This window comes from Bombus vancouverensis, chromosome 5 (assembly GCF_051014615.1).
Source record: "Bombus vancouverensis nearcticus chromosome 5, iyBomVanc1_principal, whole genome shotgun sequence".
Taxonomy (NCBI): domain Eukaryota; kingdom Metazoa; phylum Arthropoda; class Insecta; order Hymenoptera; family Apidae; genus Bombus; species Bombus vancouverensis.
The window spans coordinates 17874831-17901467 of NC_134915.1; the positions used below are offsets into that span (position 1 = coordinate 17874831).

Below are 26637 nucleotides of genomic sequence, written 5' to 3' on the forward strand. Positions count from 1 at the left end.
CTGAACTTCTGCCACGTTCGACTACAGTTTTACAACGGTTCTCTGCAGGGTTCGATTTTAGTCCACGTGTCGCGTTCAAATTTATTCTCCTTCGTTCTGATCCTTCGATCAACAAGACTAGCAATAGACGTTAGTGACAAAAAAAAAAAAAAAATAAAAAAGAAGACAGTCTAAATAAACATCTTTTTAAAAACCGAAATTTCTTTCGTGCTCTTTTAAAATTGAAATTTCTCCGACTTTAAATCACCGAACTAATTCGAACGAGCTTTATTCCTACGGCCTAAAAATATCGACCACCCAAGGCCATTCTCTCCGCTGTATATTTTAAATACGATCCATTTAACGTACGTAAACGTGGCAAACCTCTTCCACTTTCTTCCAAAGGCTAGAGAAGACAACGAACAGTAACGACTGTAAAGGATAACTAGTCAGGGAAGGATGGGGTTCGGTGGACTTCGATCTTTGCACCCACCTATGGTAACTATTATTAACTCTACTTCAACCATCTCCTGCTGCGATTTGAAAAGTAGGAGAGAAAAAGAATGAATCTTAAGGAGAGGGAGTCATCGTGGGAGAAACTTAAGACACAGCGTCAGCAGACTTGCTCCTCGTGGTTCATTTTTTTCTTTTCTCGTTTATTCTGTTTCGGGCACACAGTTTATTGCATGAATGATTTATACGATTCCGGTATATCGCGACGACACACGGTCCTCGTCACCGGAGCACGCGAATGGATCTTTATTTTTTTGTTTTTTTTTGTTTTTTTTTTCGTTTCCTTGTCTGTTTGTTACACTCAACTGGCAGTAAGTTGGGCCGACATTTACGAAATTTAAGCAGACACTTGTCTTGTATGTATATATATACCTTTTTCTTATATATACATATACGTATATATTCTTTTTAATTATTTTTCCTTTTTTTTTTTTCTTCGTTTATCATTCTCACTTAAAACTGAGATAGGGGCGCTCGATGAATGTGTACAGCATCGGTGGAAAAAAGGGGGACATACTTTGTTCACTTATACAAAAATCATCACGGGAACAATTGTACTCTATGCGTAGCGTTGTCCAGGGACAACTTCGACTGGACTAGCGAACGAGAATTAACGCGAAAACGACGCCTCGTTAAAGTTTACACCGAAGCGATATTTCCTAGAACACCACTTTCGATCGAATCCTCGTTATCTCGATCGTTTTTTCTTATTTTTATTTTCCTTCCTTCTACACACACACACACTGTCTCTCTCTCTCTCTCTCTTTCTCGTCGTTTCTTACAACGCACTCTAATCGTGCTGTATCGCTAAATGGATTCATTTACAACACGAAAAATACCTCTTATTTATCATAGATAGAGCATCCACTTGGGACAATATGGCGTCGCGCAGGAAGTTTCGTCGAGCGGATAGCTCGATGCAAGAATCGCAACGCTTCGCTAGGTTACTTGCAGCTGCAGGCATACATTCAACGATTTTATTTTATTATTTTATTATTTTTTTTCCTTTTTTTTTTCTTTTACTCTTTTTTCGAATTTTCTCGTGTTTGGCAAAGATACCACTAATAACGCGTAAAAAGTGATCGAACTGAACGGACACACGGCGTACATTCTACGATTGTTCCAAAGGGAAAGAGTGTATACGTGTGTGAATGTGTACGTGTAATTGGTCAAGCTTGAATTCACCACCGTGACCCATAATGCCCGGCAACGAAGCATGTCACTCTGGTTCCGCGTAGCTTTAGCCAAATAGCAAAATTCGCGCGTCATGGTTTCCCTGCTCTCTCTTTTTCTCTCCTTCTATCTCTCTCTCTCTCACACACACACACACACTTTCTTCTCTTTTTCTTCCTTTCCCTTTTCTTTTCTTCTTAAATTTCCATTGAACGGAAATAATCTTAATGCCCGTTTACACCTTGGTCGCGATTCGTTGGGACTCGAAACGAACGATGAACAAATTCGTTGAGTGTAAATTATCGTTATTATTATTATTCTTTAATATTACTTGTTTTTTTTTTTTATTTATTCTTTAAAACCAACACTTCAGCCGTGATAAGGTGCACGTTTGGTAACGTCGCGCTTTCAACGAAACATGACCGAAGAACGGTGATTTCTCGAGACATTATTCCAGTATGATTCGTTTTCTTTTCTTCCTTTTTGGTCTCGTCGAGTCATCGTCATCGTACGACACAAGGCATCCAAGCGATTATGGAAATTTATTGTACAATTTGCTCAGTCTTTGTGGAGGAAGCAAACGATCTCGTTCCCGAGGCGACGACACGAGGCGAGGATGAGAGAAGTGTTACAACGAGGAATAAAGCAGGTCGACGATCGTCGGCAGTGACGATTGGAAAGGATCGTCTCTCTCTCTTTCTCTCTCTTTCTCTCTTGCATTCCTTTTCTCAGGTTGTATAATAAATAAATTGTATTACGCTAAAAAATATCTGGCTCGGTACATACAGTTTATGCGCGGATTTAGTTTAGGTACATACAAACGCTCTTGGCCTACTCAGGAAACATAGAACGTCGCGACTGACGAGGTGCCATTAGGATTTGAAGAATCGAATTGCAAATTTACAGAAATATACGACTCGAATATTGCCTTTGTCAGATTGCTACCATACATCGTACTATAATGCAATACCTTGAGGCAACGTAAAAATGATATTAGATTGAAAAATTGATATTTTCCTGACTCGCAGTATCATTAGAGAACTCTAAATGTAAGCAGTATTTTTTAAGAAAAAAAAAAAAATAGTTTATTTCATTACAGGATTCTTATCGATACTAGCAGATATCGATACTCTTACTTTACTAGCATTAATTTTGAAAATTGTAAAAATGGAAGTTTCGTACAGTAATTGAAGAAGAAAGGAACGTTACACACAACTGTCTATTGTCTCTATCGCTAATTCTTCTATATTCTAACGATAAGACGACGAATTCTGGACTGCGATGACGTGTGGTCCCTGTTGTGATATTCAATTTCAATTCTAGCTTCACGAATATCTAGAAATAGTTTTGTCCCGTAGTAAGGAACGATAGTTAGGCGCCGTATGCGGCGAATTTCACAAAAGCAAAGCCGATACTTCGGATTTTCTACGTATCAAAAACACGTAGACGTAACGTTATAGATATGTCTTCAGAGTGTCACAAGCGATCCAATCAACATATACTACGGCGAGGATACAGACAGTGACTCACAACTAGAGCGAACAGTTATTCATTCAGCGTTACTACCTATTAATTCCTTTTATGAGAACATCGATCAAGTAAGAATTGACATATCAGCGGTATCAATCTTTAAGCCTCGTTCGGATTAGCCAAGTTGCTTGAATTCAAGCGACTTAAGATCTGAATTTTATTAATGTAAACCTGTTATTTACTTGGCTTAAAATATCCTTTCAGGCTTCGATCGTCCTGCAAGAGAAATATAGATGATTTTTTCCAGAAAAATACCGCTCACGCAATAAATCTTAGAAATGTATATTTCAAAAACACTCGACCCTTTCTCTTTGACAATTTTTACGATAAAGGAACGTTTAATTTTTGAACATTTAGTCTTTCTCTAATACTACAAAAACTGTAAAAAATAGTTTGAAAAATTTAAGAAAAGTAAAGGAAGATAAATACGTTTCGAGTTTACACCTTCGATTAGTATAGCACCCCAATCATCGCGACAGATATATAAGAAAGTGGATGAAAAGCGCGTGCACGTACATCGCTCAGGTTCAGCGAGAGTTCTGCCGAATGGCTCGCGTTCGATCTACAGAGTTTCACAAAGTCGACCAAGTTCCTTCCGACCTACTTTTAACATCATCGATCGATGCAGGAAAAAAAGTGTATTTTGTCATGGATAATAGATTGCAGGTTCGCATTCTACAGCTTCTATTCTACCAAATATTTCGTTTCGCACAGCAACATACATATGTTTGTCCTACGTTCTCCAAGAAATGAACGCGCGCATTCGGCAACGACGATGACGATGACATTGGTGATGAATACGGCGAAGAATGAAGCGCGCGCTCAGCCGGCAAGCGCGCTGACACTCGCACCCAATTGCTTCAAAGGGCGAAGAGGATCGTCTCTTGAATTGTACGACGGGAAGAGAACATCGTGCACATCGTTCTATTACAGAGTTCTGTCCTAGGGGATCCTGTTCCTCTTTCGATGGTCCATTTTGTAAGTTTCGAATATTTCGATATTCAGTTAGGCTTTTCAAAACTTCGTATTGTCGCTTTGGCATCTGAACGTCGGCTTTTCTTCGACGACAGATATTCCTTAACGTCGTAGGGACGAGAACATTGGATTTTTTGAACCTTGGTCTCTTGTTCAGAGATTTGACAGTGATCGATGCGCAGAACTTCCTGATTCTTGTACCCTTGTGACATAATTCCTCCGGACTTTATAGACCTTGCAAACTTCCGCTGTTCCTTGTCTTAGAAGTTACAGAAGCAACTATTCTTTCACTGAATCCATTCTGTTTCTCACGCTCGTAAATTCTATAAATAAGAGTCTAGATTACGAACACCTTGTATCGGAACTTTTTTCTTCCGAGCAATTTCTACTCGTCTACGTGCACCTCTTTTTTTTTTAGAATTACTATACCATCACTATACCATTTTACTTTCAATTTCGATTTATGGTATTTATCCCCCAGAACGTCGAAAAAAACAGTTACAAAAAAAGTTCGATATTCTCCATTTTCTTGGTGTTTCTTCCTCGTCACGTCAGATGTTCGCGTATAGCACCACAGAGTACGTTCCTCGATCGAAACGGTACACGCGTAAGCCTAATCGATTAGCGTGTTACATATATAAATACGGTCTCGCTTGTGTGCTTTGTTCCTCGTGAAGGAATTCCGTTCATCTCTTGAGAGAGCCACTGTGCGAGACCTTTATATGTAGGATGCTAATTCTTTATATGTAGGAAAATCGGTACAATAGTCGCGATTCGCGGGAGGAACAGAATTTTAAAAGGAGGATTAGAGGTAAAGGAATAGATAGATAAATAAAGGAGAACAAAAGGGAACAAATGGACACGAAGGGGAGCGAAGGGGAAGATCCTCCAAAATAGCAAAAAATGTCAATCCATTCTTGCGGATTCAACGGATCCTTCTTCTTGCGACTCTCGCATGATTCGGTCAATGTCTGCGTTACAATAATCAAGAGAGTGACAATAATATTAATAATTAGAGTCAATAATCATAATAATAAAATATTAAGAATAATAATATTAATAATGATATTAATAATAGTAATAAACTCTGTAATATTTAATATAGGTTTGTTCATACGGACTAGATACACTTCCCGCAGAGCGAAAGATCGATCGATAACGCTCTCTCCCTTTCGACACGACCCTTAATATTATTTTGGTCTTTTTCTCGACTACGCATCGCGTTCGAAAGGTTACAGGATCAGGTTTTCTACTGATGCAGCATCGGTCTGATGGAGGGGACGTGACGTGATCGATTGAATACATTGACCATTGTGACGCGTGCTGTGTAATCTACCGAGAGGTCGCGGCTGTTAACGATCGCCACAACGCGTTGCGTATAGGAGATCCTCCTCTTCGTCTTCCGTTTAATCGCGTCGCACTGCGTTGTCTCGCGCACCTTCTCTTTCATCATATTCCTCTCCTCTTCCTCTTCTACCTCGCTTTCCATCTCTACATGCGAAACGGCCGCCATAAGATTGATTGCACTTCGTGATAATCCCCTTACGTCTCGTTGCGTCTCTTCGCGCGTCCTCGCCGTTTCCTGATCACCAGCAGCGATCATTAGTCGCCACGGAACAGCGACGAAACAGAGACGAAACAGCGCCGAAACAGCGACGAAACAACGACGAAACAGCGACGAAGCATGGTTCATAGTCGCATGGACCACGATTTCAACGACTCCGGATTAAAGTTACGCGACCCATGCTGTCTTCTTCCGTCGTCGTTTGTACATCGACCTGCTCGTCGTGCGGATTCATCAACAGAGGCTGCAACACTTCGACGCATCGCCCAGGTGAATGTGGCAGACGGCAGGTAACGCGCTGCAGCCTTTTCCCACGACGCTCTCCTGGACCAAATGCGACAGACCCAAATTCTGATTGATATCCCCGTCGCTGCCGCGATGCTGGTGCTTCGCGTCGCACCACTGTTTACGATCTCGCCACTTGTCATCCGCTGTGGCGCAGAATAACATGGACTTTGGTGACGGTGGACTGACACGATCTCGAGCAATGCTACCGCAAGATCGCGCTTTATAGAGGCGTCCTTTACCGAACAATCCTGGTAAAGGAACACAGAGTTTCTTATGCACGGCGAAATACCGACTAAGCAACCGGATCTTCCTGTTTTTGCAGTCGTTCCTATTCATCGACCCGTTCCTATTCTCCTTGTCGTTCGACGGTATCTGATTAACCGAGCAACCATTCAACTCCCTTTCGTCGCACATCCCGATCCTTTGACACGCGTCTCGTGGCGTCTCCTGTTTGCTACATCTGCCGTTGGAACTGCAGTTGGTCTGTTTGTTCGACGATTGCGATAACGAGGACTTGCCGGTGCTGAGGGACCAACTTTGCAAAAGCCTCGCTCCAAAACCTTTGGCCTTTTGAACGGTCGCCGCCGCCTGAGATAACGTCTGTGGAATTCCATGCGAACCTGTACTGCTCTGAGATACCGAAGACGAAGACGAGGACATGCTTTGGACTCCTAGAACAGCAGAATTGCGAGACACGTGACAGTGACTGTGACACGACGAGGGTCCTTCCGCTTCCTGCACTTCTGTGATACGGTTCAGAGATTGACTCTCGCGTAGTCGGGTTTCTCCGGCTCTTCTCCTACCTGCACGATGTCTCCTACCGAATATAACTTGGTTCTCCGAACACCTATGCCTTCCCCCCGTTGTCGTAGTCGTTGTGGTTGTTGTATTCGTGCTGTTTCCGTTATCCTTTCGACTTGTTTCGCTCGGCGGTGTTTCAGTTGTGTGTTCTCCGTTACCTACACCTCCTCCACCACCTCCACCACCTCTACCTCCACCACTCCCTCCTGGATCTTGCGAATCACTAGAATCGTCGTGACTATCGCGTCTCGAAGACATGGACTTGCTCGAAGATGTGCTCAATTTATGCGCCCTCTTCTTTCTACTCTCACTGTCATCGTCACTAGCGTCTGAACTCGAGCAGGAGGTTGTGCGTGTCTTGTGGAACTTGCTCTTCCTCTGTTCGTACCCGGTTCTCCTAACCACCCGACACTTGGAGCCGCTACTCTCGCTACCAGATACTGGTAACGCATCTCCGTCCTCCAAGATTTCGTTCAAAGGCGTAGACGTGGAACCAGTGCTGCCTGGCGAAGGCATGGTCTTATACTTAGGCGTCAACGACAGGTTATCGTTCAGACCGCTCAAAGGTCGTAGAGGAATCGATACCGTGGACGACTCCGTGAGAATAGTGGTCGTGGTAGTCGTCGTGCTGGTTTCGGACGGTTTCGACGGACCCATTGTCGACGAGGAATCCAAAGGGGCAGAGGATCGATGTTGCGACCCCATCCTCCACTTATTCACTGGAACAGGTCCCATCGACTTCAAGCAGTCGGACACCGACTTTGGCCTGTTTTCCGAGGATCCTTTCCTCGACCAGCCAGGCAATGATCCGTCGTCCAAACGGTTCTTCAGGTTCTCCTGGCTGGTGCAGTCGAGCATTGTTGCTGCAGGTACTTTGTCCACGAGCTGGTTGCCCGCTTGAGGCCTCACCGCTGTCTTTTGTTGGACAGACGACGAGGAATCGTTGATATTCCCACTCTTTGGACTAGACATCAGTCGCTCATCTCCGTCTGCAGTCACAGGAACCACGTTGATGTCCTTCTGCGAATTTCGCTGCGACGACATTGGTTTGAGGCTCGGCTTCTCCGGAAGCTGAGACAACCTCTCCTGTAGGATGTGCGACAGTTTACCCTCTGATCGAGATCCTCGACGGTTGAACGAGTTCAACGTGGAATTGCTACCGCGTTCATCGCGACCTGAGCACGAAGACACGTCGTCCTCGTCTTCCTCCTCTTGGACGATGCTGCACTTCCGCGTTCGAATATTCTGCAACGAAAGCACATTTCTTTTGATCCTTTGGAAAGTTTACGTAATAAATCGACAAACAAATATCTGGTGTTATTACTATGCTCCGGATTTTCATGCAAATTTCTATTTTTATGAACACAATTATAGAAATGGAATCTAAGAAACGATGTACGTATTTTATCCACAAAGTATTACAATATTTATTTCAGGAATTTTACTTTAGCTATTTTATATATTTTTGCATATATACTACATATATACCACAGATTTTTGTACCTTTAAATTTTGCACAAATCCACAAAACTCGCAATTTAATTATTACGTTAGTTCGTTAAGTACGAATGTCAGTTTGTTAAAAGAAGAATTAATTGTTGAATACGTACTTGAGGTACGTCACCCGGCGTCCGTGGCACGCTCAGCAACGATTGGTTGACTGTGCTCAATGAATTTTGGTCGGCACGCATATTAGTGGCCGCGTCATCTTGCCGGCTGAAAATAACCAATGCTTAGGTGTATAGGTGATTGATATACGTTTGACTGTCTCTTTCAGTAAGTTGTATCGATATAGTGTATAATATGGTATACCTAGCCGAGACTTCGAGGATTTCCGGTCGAGTCTTCTGTACCTGTTCCTGACGATGAGTTCGTAACTTCCTTTCTGCCAGCAGGAAATACGTCGCCGTTATGTGATTGTACTCATTCTTGTCGAGGGCTCTACAATTAAATTAATTAACGATGATTAATTAATGATGATTAGATATCGAATACTTATTAAACGATTCATCCTATTAGCTAGATTCTTGCGAGAGCCAATCAATACCAAAACTTGATTTATCATAGAATAAGAAATATAAGTGACGTATTATAAAATCTATATTCTTTTTTAAATTTCCATTCGTGAAAAAAGCTATAATGTAACAGTAAAATATAACGTAGCGTAAATTTTAATATTAGAAATATTAATCGCACACGTAAGTACCATAGATTTTGGCACGGATATGCAACAGATTTATAAAAGTAGAATGCTCCCGATACTCTTTTTAATATCTTAAATATTTGATAAATATACTTACTCCAAAATTTCTTCTTTGGTGGCAATATTCCCGTTGACCATTTTGGTAACTATATGATTGTGATGATCATCGGACACCTGTTGCCTGGAGACCAGAGGCAACGCCTCCAGCGGCTCCGAGTCGGGTCCAATGGCCAGCCATGGATCAGCTGCTATTTCCTTCAGCGTCGCTCTGCCTTCTGGCTCCCTAACGAGCATCCTGGCTATCAGACGCTTGCAGCCCTCGGATACGTGCGGTGGTATCGAGTACTTGCAATCCATGATCATCGTCAAGGTCTCGCTGTCGTTCGCCTCTTGGAAAGGCGCTTGACCGCATACTAGCATGTACAAAATTACGCCTAGTGACCAAACATCTGAAAACCCCAATTTCGATGATGAATACAAGAAGAAAAGTCAGCGATGTACGAATAAACAAATACGAAGAAGAATCTAAATATACGCGGTATATAGCAGTATCATATAATTCGTTATCGATTGCAACACAGCATTGCAACGAAACGTTGTAAAATTGATACACAAACAAAATCTCGGTGTCTCTGAATTAGCCCGTCAATGTCGATGTTTAACGCCTTGTACTATAATTATATTAAGTCATTCGAAACATCGATAAAAGTACAACGAGTTGATTTTATGGTACTCACCAACGGCAGGAGCGTCATAACTATCACCAAGTAGAATTTCCGGTGCCGAATATGCGAGGGACCCGCAGGAAGTTTCCAGCTTCTGACCAGGGCAGAATCTGTTGCTAAATCCGAAATCGGTAAGCTTCACGGTGCCGAGTTTCTCGAAGAACACCACGTTCTCGGGTTTCAGGTCCCTGTGTACCACGTGCAATCGATGGCAATACGATATGGCTCTGACTATCTGCCGGAAGTACGTCCTAGCCACCTGTGATCGATTAAAAGTCTATCAGCGGGCCTTGAGAATAACGTTACGGCCTTGGGACTCTACCAATCACGTCGAAAGACAATAAATAGAGGATGATATTCTCTGTCCCATAGAATCGAACGAACGAACCGAATCAATGTGCAACGAGTCGTTAGGTTGCGCAAGAATTCTTGATACATTTTCTCCGTTTCCGGCAATGAGTAAGGAGTGTTCCGATTTCAATGACTAACACACACTAACACACACATTTGTTTGTGATTCATAAGTGGCGCATGATAATTAGACTTTAATCGATAATAGAATTGTTATTAATAGAGTTGAAGATACAGTTAGGAGTTAGTTGAGTATTAACAGATGTAGGATTGGTCTCGAATGAATGTAGCGAGCTGCTGTCTCACAATGAGTAAGGAATAACGAGGCATTAAAATCGCTTCAAGGTTTTTACGATGTTTGTATCGTGATTCAAGGATTGGAACGCTTAATGCTTTTAACCCTTTGGGATACGAGTGACATTCGACACGCTATAACCTCGAGTAGTCGTCGTTCAACGTTTACAATTACAAGTCGTTCATAATTCGAGAAATCTGCTTAAGCGTAACGTCGATCGTGACACCCGAACGAAGATTTCGTTGCAATCGAAGGACACATTACAAACATGCGCGTATCTTTCATCAAATGCTTCGAAAAGCAACGGAAAAATCTCCGAAATTACGTAATCAAGTTACGATGAAAAGAATTTTTACTGCTTAATTCACTGATCTTTCATCAATTAATTCTATTCATTTACGTCCATCCAAAGCGTCATGATGGGCAAAAGAAAATGTGGCAAAGAAACAGCTCAAGAACTCCTGCGTGATGTCAACGCGTGTAAAATGACTCTTGCTCTTCCCTGGTAGAACAAGATCATTACGTGCAATACGCTCGAGCCATCGTATACATACCTCCTCGCTGAGCCCGCTATCGTGTCGCATGATGTAATCGTAGAGGTCGCCGCCATCGCCGAGCTCCAGGATCAAATAGAGCTTCGTCTGAGTGTCGATCACCTCGTAAAGCCTGACCACGTTAGGATGTTGCACCAACTTCATGCATCTCACCTGCAGACAGAGAAACAAAGAGGATAGTCGACATGGTGCAACAGCGTGGTTCGACGTTTGCCCTCGAACCACGCTGGTCAATGACCCTTTCTCCTTCCCCCTTGCGCCATTATCTCGTTGACCTTAACGAGATCTACAAGTTCGAAGCGGATCGTAGATATTACCTACGCGATGCTGGCCGTTGAGCGGATCTTACGCAATCGGTCGTTAATATTTAACACCGATGTCGCGAAACGATGAGATCGTAGGAAGCTGTTTGCGAGATCTCGCTTGTTCGCTTTAACGAGAAAGGTGAAGAATCATAGAGATCCTCTGTGATACGGATTGCGAGTGGTTTCAAGAGGATGGACCTTGGCGATGGTTCGATGGAAATCGAGATTCTTAGATCTGTACGTTAAGAAACTTTATTCCGTGTTACGTCGATGGATCATTGAGGACGATCAACGTTGCGTTAACGCAATATTTCATTTACAACTTCCTTCGATCAATTTACTCGCATTATCGAATTCTATCTTTAAAGGTTGTGGCCATGGAGAAAACTAAGAATTCGCGTAACGCGTTTCCCACCGCTATATTCCTTCCACCTAGATATCTATGTCGTTAAGATGAACTACCGGTTGATCCTCATCGAGCGAAGAACGTATCGACGTTGGGTCGCTTGAAAATTGAAAACTTACGGACGAGGCTGTAATAAAAGTTCACCAATTCGATACTTCGTTTAATTAACGACAAATTGAAATTCCAAAGAACCAAAACTCGGATAAATGGAATTCCGCCGTAAACCTTCCGCTTCTGCATGCTTCGACGTCCGTTCCTTTGAGTAAAACCTCACCCAGTCTTTCAAACTTGTGCCCACTTTCACCGAAACGACCTTTAGCGTTAATCAAAGACTCTACTACTCAGAGCTGCCAATTAACTCCAAGTTACCACTATCTCTTCTATCAAAAATCTATTCAAAAAAGCTAAGGATCCCCTGGAATATCGTCGAACGAAAGAAGCAAAGGCCTGAAAGACTGGAGAGTCTGCGGTAAAAATTCGGTGCTATGGAGCACGATACGCGGCGCACGGCCATCGAGCGAACCAACGAAAAGAAGCGAGAGATTAGTACGCGTTTCCATTTCCTTCGCGACCCGCTTTGTGCTCGACATATTCCCATTTACACGACGCATAGGGGGAACAGGAACAAAGGGACGAAGGATATGCGCGGTCGCTTCCGTCGACGAGACACGCGACGAGAGCGAACGGGGGAGAAGAAAAAAAAGAACGCCATCGTATCGTTTGTGTTCTCACCTCCTGGAAGAGGTGTGCTCTCGAGACCTCGTCGAGTTTGCTCTTGTCGATGACCTTCACTGCGACCTTCTCGCCGGTGAAAACATGCCTGGCGAGCTTCACGACGGCGAAATGACCGCGGCCAAGCGTCTCCTCGAGATCGTACAGGCCGGCGATCTTGCCGTCGTAGTTGCTGTACCCCACCCTCCGATGCATCTCGTGTAGCTGAAACAAGGAACAACTGTGAATGGTCGATCTGATCACACCACGGTGAAACTTGTTCCGTTTGGAAATGTTTACCGAGGTGCGATACCCATGCAACATTTATATGAATTTGTAATTTTACCAAAATACTTAACAGATATGAAACCTAGGTAGAGAATTGTTTTTTCTAGCGAATATTATGGTGGGTACTGTTACTTTGGATATTTTATATGTCGGGTTAGGGTTGGAATTTTGGGGCGATCGATGAATTTTACTCAACTTACCATCGCGGACATAGCTAATGTAGAAGTAATGGCGGCGATAGGATGGTCGGGATGTTAATGACAATTAATTCAGGTTCGATAACGAATTCACGGCCCACGTATGACTGCACTTACAAGTAAACTCATCTGCGTGAACTACAACAAGACTCCCAAGTCCAAGTGGAACTGCCCTTATATATTCCTGTCCCCACCTCTCGGGTCGATCTTTGCTTTAAGGAGAGCCATATAATCATTTCATACCTCTGTCAGGTACACGTCCCTTCCGTGACCGTGGCTAGGCCCAGTGACCCGCTATGTCACTTCGAGCCCAAACCCATCGTCATAAAGCAAGATTGGAACATTAAAACTATTTCTTATTTTTATTACGTAAGTGTAGCTATAGTAAAAGTCTGGACTAGGGTAGGGTATTTTCCAAAATTCCAAAAGGGAAGTCCCGATGTCCTTCCATCTCCGACATATATTTTTGTAACTTCGAATTTTCTATAAACTCGCGTGCTTATCCGTGATTTAGTAACGAATAAAGGAAATATTTTCAAATAGATTTCAGATAAAATTCGAATTTTCCAGTTTATTGGAATTTTCATCGTAAAAGCACTTAACGAGCATTTAACGTAAATGTATAATCCGAGTGTGATGGTATAGGGTACGGTAATAAGAAATATGACCATCTTTCAGTTCTCGTTATCGTCTAAATTTAGATTTTGACCGTGAAAAAGATAAAAATCTGTTTTTACTTTTAACGTTCTGACAAATGTGTAGTATCGGGAGAAAACCCTGAGTAATTAAGAAGGTCTACTAGACCATGGGACATGGGCGTGCCAGGTATACCGGAGCCAGGGTATAAAAGGTGACCGTTAGTGAGTTTTTTTTTTTCTAGTGTTGCCAGCGAGCTTTTAGTGCTGCCAGCGTGGTCGAAGAATGTCGTCCGCGTCGGGGGTGGTGTTGTCAACGTTGTCAAGGAGTGTGGTCGGCGTGAAAGAGAGCCGTTGTGACGAGACGAGTTAGTGACGAATGATGATTGCGTGCATATAAATTGACGGAGCGTCGTACTTGATTTTGTGTTGGCGTGAACGATATTGAAATAAATCATACCGTTGCCAAACCTACTAGCACGCTATTAATACGTTATTTCCTATAAATATTACACATTTATCGTAATAATCGAATACTAAGCATGTATAGCGTAATCAGATAGTGGCGAGGACAGTAATTGTTCAAATTTTTGTATGGTAGCGAAACAGAAAAAGATCTGTTATTGTTATTGGTGTTTCGACTATATTAAATCTAAGCGTTTCTCGATTCTACGATATCAGGTAAAAAAGAAGATTTCAGTATTATAATGCTACATCTTTGAAAAGTGGCGACCTTTTTGCTATATATACATACTATGCGTTTCATGACTATTTTTAAGTATCCATTTCTTTCTTTAATGTTAAAGGTCCATGACTTGAAATAGAACCGTGAAAAACGCAAACTGAAGGTTACGTATCTTTTCATTAATAAGAAATCAGCATGGTTAAGACCGTTAAGAGAAGAATTCTCGTGCATGCAGTTACGAAAAAGACATTGAAAGGCTGAAAAACAGCTAAAACTAGAACGAACCAAACTCTTCTAATCGCGAAAAGACAATCTTAAATAACTAAACTGCGAATGTTTGTGCATTTATAGGAAACGTAAAGATTGCAGAAATATACACAACCTGCGTAATTGTGTGTCCAGAGATATATAAAATATTCCAAGCAATATATTCACATCAAGTGGATAAAGCAAGTCTCCATCTACATTTAGTTGCATTAATAAAACCATGAGTCTGTACAAATAATCGTTACATCCCCCATCGTCGAACAACTTTTATTAAAAATCAAGCTGTACCAATTAAAGGACTCTGTAGTCCTTTAATCATTCATTCATAAAGTAATCATTTTTGCCATAAACAACGTAACGTTTAGAACTTCATTTCTCCCCCTAATATATTCTTCAACTTCTCAAGCACGCTACATATATGCCTTTACGTAAGCGCAATAAATTTATTTCGCCATTTCAAACAATTCCATAGACAAACGTAATAAACGTTCCCACCGTTTACAAAGCGATGCGTGTCCACTCTGGCAAATCGCGGAAGGCAGTCGCGTTGTCCGGCGAAACAATTCGAGCACCGTGACTGCAATAACAACGTGCACGTGTTTCGTACGCGCGAACATCGCATCCGTAAGCAACACAACGATTCGATTGTCCGCCTTATATGGAAAATAAATTTCAACGCCTACTGAACGCGGAGGATCAGGCTCAAGGCAATCGTGTGTATAGTTACTCTCACTTTTGCGCTGCTTCTTCTCTATGGGAGTGGCGCTGCTCTGGTTCGCGTACGTAAGGGTAAACGGGTCTCGTTTCCGGCGTCCCTTCCGGAACACCGAAAACGGCATTTAACTTCGCTCGTTGCAAAATCGATCGATCCACTCTCTCGTTGACCGTTTTCCACTGCAACGGGATTGGCGGATCGGCAAAAGAGGGTCGGTGATTATTTTTAGAAGTGGTTGGAAGAAGTAATAATTAAGCGAACCTCGATCGACGAGAAACAGATCGATCGGTGAAAAAAAAGAAGAAAAAAAAAAGATTTCCGCAAGATCGACGAAGGCTTCCATTGAACGTGGTCACGTTCCGATTGCAATTTGCGATTCCGATTGTTTCAGCTGCACGCGAAATTGCTTTCTTATCGTTCGTTACTCTGTATACGCACGTCGAGAAAACCAGTCGTTCCCGGTAGACGAAAGGAGTCTTGAATAATTTATGGGCCGATCTGAATGCACCGGTCCCGATCTCGAATCGTAATGACCACGTTTACGAAGAAATTGAATCGTTAATAAATCAGACATCGCGTTGTCGTAAAAATCGGTAATGCAAAGTTTCATGGACGAGTGAATGAAATAGTATCACGGATAACTAAAGGACGTATCGTTATGTTATCTTTCTGCACGTGCGAAATAGATAGGGGATCGACGATGAAATATCGACGGAACGACCTTGGATGAAATTTTTATGATGTATATTTGCGACCTTTATTTAGCGCTACGATGTTTTCTTTTTTTTTTTTTTTTTTTTTTTTTTTTAATGAGAAACTATATATTTTTGAGCGTGTACAACGCTGATCAGATATCGAGAGCGCGCGAGTTAAATAACTAAGTATTACAATAATCTAGATTTATATAATGATTCTGTTGCAACACTTAAGCCCGAAACTACTATAATGCACAGCTGCTACGGAAAATAGCTCGATGAGTATCAGCCGCGAATAATGCACAGTGCAATGCATAGAGGGTGCACTCTGTCTGTACAGAATAAATAAAATAGGTAACATTAAAAATATCAACGCAGTGGTAATATATAAATCTAGAATCATTTATAAATCAAACGTAAAAAAATCATACTCGAACGACGTATGAGTCATCATCCCCTTCTTTCGATCAAACGGCGCCAGAAATACAAATTCATCAAAAAAATTCTACGTTCCCTAATAAAAATAAGGAGAACAATATTAAAATGGTCTGCTTCTAACGAATCACGCTATCATCCCGTGTGCATCTAAACTGTTTAAGATTAGAACTCTTGATGCAGTTGTTTTGACTTAGTATTGTTACAGTCAGATCACTATTATCATATGCAGAGTTACTATTATTTGATTTTTTGTATCTTACTATTTGACGACCTTAATCCTAAGGTTTGAGGCATACTGACTTCCGTACGTACATAATTTTCCGATAGATTTCTAATTTACACGAAACGTGATACGTAAATAATCTGTAAAAGTCAATATAAAAAGTCTTTTCGTTATATACTTTACCAAATTAAAATCTCTTTGTGTCTATTTAAATTTATTATCCACTGCATTATAATTTAATATCAGATAGTTTACTATGCATGGAATTTTACACGAAACGTGTTAATTATTTCAGCCTTTGAAAATTACGTGCAGAACGGCTGATTACTTATTCTATGTATTTACATGATACACTTGGCCAAATATTAGTTAATTGATTATGAAAGCTAATGATCACAAATTGCAAATTAATAATAACAAAGCGGCACTAGCTATTCACTGCGATATAGTTCTGCGTGTAAAATATTGTCAGATATTTTGCATAATTTTCGGTGCAAAAATTTCAAACTAAACCTCGAAATACGTATAGATATAACGTTCCTCTGTTCGTTACCGTAGAAACGAAAATGTGTACAACATTAAGAAAACTACGATTTACGTGTATAAAATCAAACAGATGCCAATGAAGTTTCAGCCTATATTTTTAGAATTTCAATTTTAAAATTACGATAAAGAAACTTCACAAAGTCTTAACTCAATTTTTTAGACGAGATGTAATTTATAATACTATTTTCTCTTTAATGTTTTGCGTCAAAATCACCGGCATATCGATTATAAGCTAAAATAAATAATCGATCACAACCTTTCTCTTTCGTGTGCTAACAAAATTACGATCACAGGAAGCTAAAGATACAGAGTTGGAGGTGTAAAGATCGAGTCTGTAGAAAAAGCGGATGCCCAATAAACGAACGAATGGAATGAAAAAGATACGCTTAATAAAATAAATTCCTTGCTAGCATATCTCACAGATAGCTGACCCGATATCTCGATAACAATAAATATTCTCTGTTACTGGCGATAGAACATGCAAGAGAAAAAGATGGAGTGTGTGAGAAGGAGGATATCGCGTACGGATAGTCACGATTATTCGTTCGACCGTCAGCCTCGCGTCAAGCCAGTTCCGGTTTCTTTTCGTGGCATCACGCTACGAAACACATTTGCGTCAGGACTACGTTCGCATACGCGACGTCAAACAGGAGACGATACATATCTCTAGGGGCTTCGTTCTACGACTCTCTTTCACAGTATACAACAACTGTATAGAGTCGATTCATGAACGAAATAGATGCAAAAATACATTTTCTTTGAAGAGCACGGAAGTATGAAAGGAACGAACAAAGACACGCGTACAGGGTAGGCACCCACGTTCTCGTACGCCGGTTTAAAATTAAACGCGCAACGTTGAGAATTTACGCGAGCAGCAGCAACGATCAAAGACACTCCGCGTCGCCTCTTCCGATCTCAAAAATATTCGACAGCAATTACGAACCCCTCGTGCCTTTCGTAACGCGACGATACGTTTCCATAATCCTTAACGCGTTCACCACCTTACATAAGAGAGTCGTATAACGCGTAACAAGTAAATTTATTCTTCCTCGCGAACATAGCGATTCGTTTCATCGATTCGAGATTTAACAGGCTTGTTTACTCGTTCGCTGAATAAATGACGTAAAAGAGAATTGTCCGTTGGTCGAGAAACGTACCAGACGTGATACACGATGGTGAGTTTACGTAATTGACGATTAATAATATTGTGAAATACGAGAGGGCGGTGATTCGACACGCGGAGCTTATATTATCGACCAGTGATGTACGATGAATCAAGGAGGAATTAAAGGGATTGTGATAATGAACGGACAACTCCATTTTGTACAACTTGTAGAGGAAATTGGAACCTTTCGTTTGGTGCGAGAAAGGAACAAACTACGACGAGAAATCGTAAAGTTACTACGATATCATATACGTTATAATCCTTTATAAAACCACATAAAGTGGCATGTGGTTTTGCAATGGACTGAAACCAGATAACTTGGCACTAGGTGATTCCGACGACATTACGATACAGAAATCGAATTTGAAGATTGCCTACTATTTCCAAGAACATAATTTACATTTTCCATTAATCGGATTAGTAACAAATTTATTTGTTCTTTCCAACATTTCAATGATATTTACCAAAAGCGAAAATAAAAGATACAAACTTAATGTTAGTCGAAACTCTAAACTCGGCATAGAAAATGAGCTAAAGATCTACAAAACGATAGTAAAACCAATTTGGACGTACAGAATAGCGTTACGGGGGACAGCAGCAATGAGCCACTTAAACGAAAGTCGCTACAACCGAAGATACCGAGAACAATAGTCAACGTCCTATGGTATGTCAGAAACGAGGATATAGCCAGACTTAAGAATACCAACGGTCAAAGAAGAAATCGGCAGATAAGCAGGTAAGCAGAAAAATACAAAGAAAGAAGGGCACTACATCCAACCAGCTGGCTACCGAAGAGAGCAAAACTCACAGCAAGAAGACTAAAAAGAAAACACCTCACTGACCTTGCTTAAGAAATAAAACAGTCAAACTCGAAGATGGTATCCCACTGGGGATAGCCATCCCATGTTATTTGGCAATTAAGTCGGAAAAATTTATCAAATGTCCAGCTGGACAAATTGTAAAGTACAAATTAAATTAAAAAAAAAATTTAACGTTCAATGAAAACATTTATCACTACTGATACTAGCTGAATTGCTACCACTCCATTATACGAATTTATAGCAAGATCCAAGGAAGATTCGCTGTTTAAAATGGTTTCTTTTCGACTTGGTAAAATTTCCAGAAAGCGAAGCTCGACTCCTTATAACCGCAGTTCCTTCGATTTTTCTTTGAAACGACCGGATAGTGGTGCATGCACACGTGTGCCAGAAAACTTCTTCGTATTGTCCGATCAGGCATTCTGAGAGGCAGAGGCAGAGGCAGAGACAGACAAAAGTACCGGTTCTAAGAAAAGCGAAGTATGGAGTGTTGAGTTAGGTCTCCGCTCTCGAGGCCAGTCTAGGTTACAGAGTTAGTCGACCATTATTTTTGGTCGGGTTGTCACGACGTGTATTTCCACCACCCTGCTCGACACAACAGACCAGGCAGACGTTTCGCCCCGATTAAAATGCACGGTATGCGGAAAGTAGTTTTACGATTGCTATCCACTCTGCCTCCTAATTGATTCGATGCACCGTTTAGTACTGCGATGTGCGTCATTATCGATGGCCGGATATAAGAGAGGAAATAAAACCTCCGTCCTCGGTATTTTTACGTTTCAAACCAACGGATCTTTCCGATTCCCGTAGAAATAAATCAATCGCGACACTTTTTTCTTCTTTTATCGACCAAAGAATTAAAGAACGTAAAAAATTCGACATCAATAGACCACGTTATCTACGTATTAAAATGGAAATAGTTCCAATCGACCTACTATCCTGGCTTATCGACACGTAATTACTAAGTAATTAACAAACCATGTATAAATTCGAGTCCAAAGATTGAAGCGTAGCAGCGTATTTCCTCCATAAAATTAGGTCACCCCTTTTTCTCTAGATTTAACAATTACGGATAACAATAACGTAGACATAATTAAACACAGCGTATATCAATTAGAGTGTGAAAAAGGTCTCACACTTGAAGAACTTGTACGAGTCATTACATCATATCTGCAATGTGCACTAATAGCGAAACAAGATCAGTCGGAGCGTGTGCTCCCTTTAAAAGCCTATCTCCGCTCCTCTCCTCTTTGAAATACTCGAGGGTATCTTATGGAACTCGCTATTACCGTGTACCTAATTAATTTTATCGCGTTCATCAGTGGTTACCTGGATCTATCGAACGGCCGATATTCAGCAACTCGTGCCACCTTTGTTACACGGCAAACGACGAACCAACCAACGAGAGAGTATATACCGCTATTATATACATGTGCGTATACACACGGATGCTGTGTGCAGCCAGGCACGAAACGTTTCGCCAAAGTAGGCGTGAAAAACGTACAATACGTCGATTCGTCCAAATATCTAGCCACGACTGATTGGACTTGACATTTTCCCAATAACAACCTTACGTTCGTCCCAGTATCATCCACCTGCGCACGACGCGTATCTCTCGGTCGCCCGTTGACCTGGTTCCGTTCTACCGGCGCATTACGAGCCGCGGAGCCGCGTATCAAACGAAGATAAAACTTTCACGGCGTGTTGTCCCCCCCTCGAATCCCACCATGGAGGAACAACACCACAGTCCTCCCAACTTGGAAACTATGTTATCGACGCACCAACGTTGCATAACATTGGAGGAAGTGTAAACTCGTGTACCACGGGTCGCTGCATTCTTCCGCGAATCACCGACGCGACCAGTTTATCTCGAGGACAACCGAGTATCGATGATTCGAACACGGAGGAGAAAAAGTCACCGAGTGTTCGACGTTCGAGTAAATTATGGAAAAGAATAATCGTGTGTTTAATTAATTTCTGGATAATTGCAAGACCTTTGTCTCGAAATGCAATATCGTCACGAGCTGTACAATTTGATACAAGGCAGATCGTACTGTTTGTAGTGACTCTAACTTTAGAAGATCCAGTTCTTTCGTATTCCATATTTCACACACTAAGTGTAAAATATCTCTTCTTGTGCGACTGAATTGATATTACTATTGGAATTTTACGAGTTACGAGGCATACTAGTATTTGCAAATTCTCTCGCACGATAACAAGATACTTGCTGATAAAGCGTATGAAATTTGAAAAGTGTATTTCTATATTTCCTAGTTCATTTATTACTTTTAGCTTTCTATTCAAATATTCCAAGTTACTGAATGCTTCGACGAGCATACGCAACTACAACTACGAAATATTTCGCTATTTCTTGGCGTGAAAATTACGTTCCAAACTAGACATCGTAGGTAGCGAGAACATAGTAAAGTCCATGTTGGCTCGTGAATAACGATCCGAATTGCGGTCTGGTCGTTATGATTCTTTGAATGGAAATAAGTTCGACGATGGATTTAGTAAGTTGATAACCACTGTTACAACATACTGACACGCACCGAAAACAGATAATCATAAACACGAGTAAATTGGATTCGGAAACGTGGCAACGGAGTTGCTTAATCCGGTCATGCCAGCGGAATCACACGCAGGATTATCCAAAGTAATTCGATTAGAATTCGTAGTCAATTTCACCGCAAGGACGCGCTATTTACGCCCCCTCTCCTTGTACAAATCTGTAAAATAATATTGCAGTCATTCTACTACCTCAGCGTGTTTTTTTCATATGTAAATTTAAAGCCTGCAGTTATATGTTCCGTAGCTCAATCATTCAACTTTATATTAGCTATAATTATCCTATGTAAGATTGTCCGCTAATTTACTTCGTTATTCAATTTGATACATTTGTTGGTTAATTTAATTTAATAAATTACATATTCAATAGACAAATTATGAAGTTTTACGTATACGATCCACATTTACATATGCAAAATGGTTGATAATTTACTTTCTCGTTGAATTGATTATTTGATACGTCGTTATATAATTTAGTAAATTAATTTCATAAATTACATATTCGATAGATGGATCGCTTTACCGAATGAATGACCCGTAGAGTTTACCTTGCGTAGGCCTGTTCGATAATTTACTTCGGCGTTTATTTAAAATGAAAAAATAAAATTACATTTTAAATAATTCGCTTTATTCGTGAAAAGTCACTCGCCTGTTTCCAATTATACCACGATTACCGAATCACCTCGTGTCAGCCACGATATCGGTTAAAAATGATGCCACGTTTCGCCGTAATGTTCCAATTTAAACAAGAGAAGATCGGATTAATCTAATTTCTCGGTTTCTCGGTTAGTTAGAAATCAAGTAAACGGAGTGACGGCGATTCGTTGGAAAGTCAGGTAAAAAATTTCATTAGACTGCAATTTCTCGAAGGGGAAACGAGTTTCGTCGATGAAGCTCGTTAACACTGTCAGGAGAGATCAACACGATGATGCACGTACGAGGGACAACGAGGGACAACGAGGGACAACGAGGGACCATCGTCGAGCCTAAGGTCATCGTCATCGTTCGCGAGAGATTCTCCCATGAATTTCATCTCTATCGATGTCTCTGGGACGAGTGAAATGCCAACGATTCGCGTGACGCGCCGTTAATAAGTAAAACGAGCAACAGCTCTGCCTGCTTCTGCTTTAATGCGATAGAAACGAATTAATCGGTGATTCGGTTTCCCGTAAGAGCGTATATACGCTATACATATAATTTACACACTTGTGAAAGATGCGAATAACGCGATTTCCTTTTACCTTATTTCCATCGTTATCATCCGGATTGTCGATTGCATCATATCTCAGATAACGTGCATTCTAACATCAGAGGTTATCAGCGATAGCGATCGTTGTTATCCAGATATAAATAAATTGGCTACGTAGACATTTTGCATTTCACGTAAACAAAGAACGGTTATTCCTGACGATGTTTTTCATTATCATGACTTGACGACTTTCGCGATCCTTGAACTGTTTCACCATCGTCGTACGTCGAACGCTACGTGACCATGCTTTCGAACGTCGAACAGCTTCGAAGAAAAGAAAAGTGAAAGAAAGAAAGGAAGAAAGAAAGGAAGGAAAGAGGCGAGACAAAAATGCGAATTGCGCAACGATCTTTCGTGAAAACCATGTTTCACAACCGCCAGGCAAAAAGTAGGAGAAGAACAGCGATCGTTGTACGCGTACGAGGCCCTACGCGAAAATTCCCTATTTAAGAGGCGATAACCTATTGTAATATGCAATGTAAACGCACCACCACGGGTGCGTAACAGGTAGTGCTCGCGTCCCGTTACCAAGATTCCTCGAGTCTTTGACACGCGGAAGATGCCGGGTGTGCCTCGACCGGAAACATCTAATATCTCTCGCCTTATAAAACGGTTACCAATATCTTTCTCTATTGTCTGACCGTCTGTCCTCCTACCGAGAACAATTAGGAGCGTTTACGGTGTTTCTCTTGTCGCGAATATAACGCTATAGAACGAGACAATTTCACGGCTGCAATGCGACCAAGTGCATGCGTTCCACGCTACACGTTGGAAAGAGCGAGATGGGTGCTGTGCGGAAAAAAAAGATAAACCATCGCGAAATAATGGTGCTTTGTTGACTGACCACGAATTGGCAGACTTTATCTGGTCAGTTATCGAGCGAGGTGTATTTCTCTATTGAATACAAGTGAGATACGGATATTCCTTTATTTTAGTTAAATCTAGACGGTGGATGAAGCTGCGAATTCACATTTTTAAGAATCAAAATCTCGTAAGACAAATTGATCCACTCCACTTTCTATCAAGTTATTAATTTCACACTACCTACCTACATATTTGGTATTCAACGCGTTAAAAAAGAAATCTTCATACGTTTGCTTCTTATAACGGAATAGCACGAATAATTGCAAATTCCAAGGAAAATTTAAAAAACTAATGTTTATAATTGTCTATAATTCTTTTATGAATTCTGATTTGTAGAGTTGATCAGCGTTGCTTCTGAGCGACTCGAATCTAACTAAAGAAACAGGATCTAGATAAACACGTTTTGTATATGTAGGCACGTAATGTACGCATCTTTATACATTCGAATTTCCAATAAATGTTATATGCCATTTATTTCATTGTATAGATATTTCGTTATATTTCTTTGCGACTAACCTTAGACATGCCCCAGTTATCGTTAGTTATATGTAATACTAGAAACGCATTCCACGGTGTTAGTTTTGAGAATTAGACGGGATAACGATGGTCAGTTAACAAGGCAAAATCCCGGCCGGTTAACGTGGCACTACGGTAGAGACTCTGTAATCTGTATCCGTGAGACGATGGTATACCGTGCCACGCCATTTTTAGTCGTCTCACACTCTTTTCCTCCTCCCTTTCCTTTCGTCTCTTTGACCCCTTTCTCTGACCACGGTAAACGAACGTGACGTAATAAGACATTAACATTTCACAGAGCTCCCGGTTCGTTAACCTACCGATAATATCGAGGACCACCCGTTTCTCTTTTTTTTCCTTTTTGGGTCACTTTTTTTCAAGCCAGCTAGTTCAGATTCGATCGAGAAATTTCTATCGATCATCGTATTGTTCGCGTTGCATTGTTAAATCGGAATTTAGAAAATAGGATATACGTGGCTCTGCCGCGTTTCTGTACGATAACGTTGCACTAGTTTTCTATCCGCAAGTATACAGCAAATACTTTCACAAATATTCTAAGCAGGTGTTCGAGATATATCAGCTTTTTTTCTTTTTTTTTTCTCTTTCTAGAGATACTGTTACAGTGAAAATAACGAAACCTCCGTAATCTATGTCATCGAGAGTATACGAATGTAAGTATGTGTATGTTCGACTGTGTAACGCGTTCGATGATTGGTAATTCGTATTTTGTAGATAGGATAAAACACGTGACACGCATTTCGCACAAAATATTCGCAATTTACTAGACGTTTTTTATTCGTCCGATAAGTAGCGTTTCAAGGTCGTATCAGGTTATGTACCCACGAGAACTAAATATGGCGGAATGTCATTTACAAGTAATGTAAAAAGCTGGCTTTTAAAAGACATAACGGGTGTTCGAGCGGTAACGATACTATCTCCTGTTAATTACGTTTATCGCATGCAGGCTGCGCGCTAAATCGTTCAGGATAGGTCGCGAATGTTTATAAACGAATCACGTATCGACTTTATACTCGAGTCCTGTTCGCAGCACGGCATCGAAATTTTGGCATACCGAATGTAACGTCACGTAATGTGGAAAATATTCTCCGACTTAGGAATTATCTCCGTTACGACTAACCTTCGTCTTATAATATCAAAAATTTAATCGATAGAGTTCAAAGATAAAATAGATCCGATTTGGAAGATGCTTTTGGTCATAACGTAATAAGAATTTCACGCGAATTCCACGGAACGTTTCAACACGGTTGAAAAACAGAAAAGTGGGAGTGTACGATGTATATACGGAAGGAAGAAGCGTCAGGAGCCATTTTTACAGAAGAGTCCACTAAATGTACCGTTGAATAAAATTACACGTACCGCTTTGCCCGCTAGACAGACGAATCCAGCCAGCACTCGACTTCCCTTCTCATCCGATTGACTGTCATTTGTGATGAAGTTTCATACGCGTGTCAAATACCGCGACGATTGATACACGCACGGTACCTAGGGGCCGTTTGTTGCCCGATTTCTCGTACGTTTGCCTCAACGAGTTTAAACGTCTCCTCCTTCCTTGTTGTTACGAGGAAACGCGTCGACCACGTAGTTCTGTACAATCTAGACGATTACGACGACGTTCAACAACGAAGACGAAGACGACGAAGACGACGAAGACGACGAAGACGACGACGACGACGACGACGATGGTTAAGCCGTCGTTGATTGCCACTCGCGCACGCACTCACGGCAATAGGATGTATGTTTACACACGGCACACTGCACTGTCTCTTTCTCGCACTCTCGTTTGTCGACACGATACTCTTTCCTCCCCGAGAGACACACGGCTCTCGTACACCCTTCGTGGCTGGATTACCTCTTCCTTTTTCGAGCTGCCTCCTCTCTGTTTCTCTCTTTTCGCCACCCAGCCACCCTCTGCCCCTTCGATCCAACCGTATGAAGAGGAAAAGCAAGATTTCCCTGCTCGTTCCTCCAAGTAGTGTGGCCGACACACTTCTAGCTTCTTCCCACTTCCACCATTTCGTTTCGTGTACTCTATCTTTCTCCCTCTATCGTTCGCGTCCCGTACCCTCCCCTCAGCCCGCTGTTTCTCTTTCTTTGTCTGTTCCCGTGGTTCGTCTCACACCGTCGACTGACTCGTCGAATCGTCGTCTTCTTCTTTCTCTTCGTTCCTCGGGCGACTCTTTCGATCTCGTGCACGCCACGCACGCCACGACTGAACACTCGCGACCACCGGTACTCACACTCTCGCGAAACTGAATTTTCCTCCACTGATTAGATAAAAACCGACGGACTCGACGAGCGTCAACGACAGACGCGCTCGCTCGACACCGTGACACGGGAAAGCTGAGAAAACGTACTCACCGAATTCGGCCTACCA

The 26637-nt window shown here is 41.5% G+C and overlaps 1 protein-coding gene across 3 annotated transcripts; it reads right to left on the reverse strand.

Annotated features, from left to right (window-relative positions):
- Positions 1-614: 614 nt before the first annotated feature.
- Snrk (SNF related kinase) lies at positions 615-26616 on the reverse strand. Of its 3 annotated transcripts, none has more exons than XM_033337717.2 (8): positions 25620-26616; positions 12395-12598; positions 10952-11104; positions 9764-10010; positions 9124-9475; positions 8636-8764; positions 8434-8539; positions 615-8068 (listed from the first exon to the last, which is right to left on the reverse strand). In XM_033337717.2, the coding sequence occupies exons 2-8, from the start codon at positions 12587-12589 to the stop codon at positions 5969-5971; spliced, it is 3282 nt and encodes a 1093-aa protein (XP_033193608.1). In that variant the 5' UTR covers positions 12590-12598; positions 25620-26616; the 3' UTR covers positions 615-5968. The 3 variants fall into 3 exon arrangements, with proteins under 3 accessions (XP_033193608.1, XP_076474546.1, XP_076474547.1); XM_076618431.1 differs by lacking the exon at positions 25620-26616 and adding an exon at positions 12976-13931; XM_076618432.1 differs by lacking the exon at positions 25620-26616 and adding an exon at positions 12862-12932.
- Positions 26617-26637: the final 21 nt, after the last annotated feature.

Excerpts from the sequence above, each read along its gene's own strand:
- Snrk (XM_076618431.1), bottom strand. Across the intron at positions 11,105-12,394 it reads GAGCACACCTCTTCCAGGAG|GTGAGATGCATGAAGTTGGT; the intron begins GTGAGAACACAA and ends CTCTGTCTGCAG. Across the intron at positions 8,069-8,433 it reads CGCCGGGTGACGTACCTCAA|AATATTCGAACGCGGAAGTG; the intron begins GTACGTATTCAA and ends CTTTCGTTGCAG.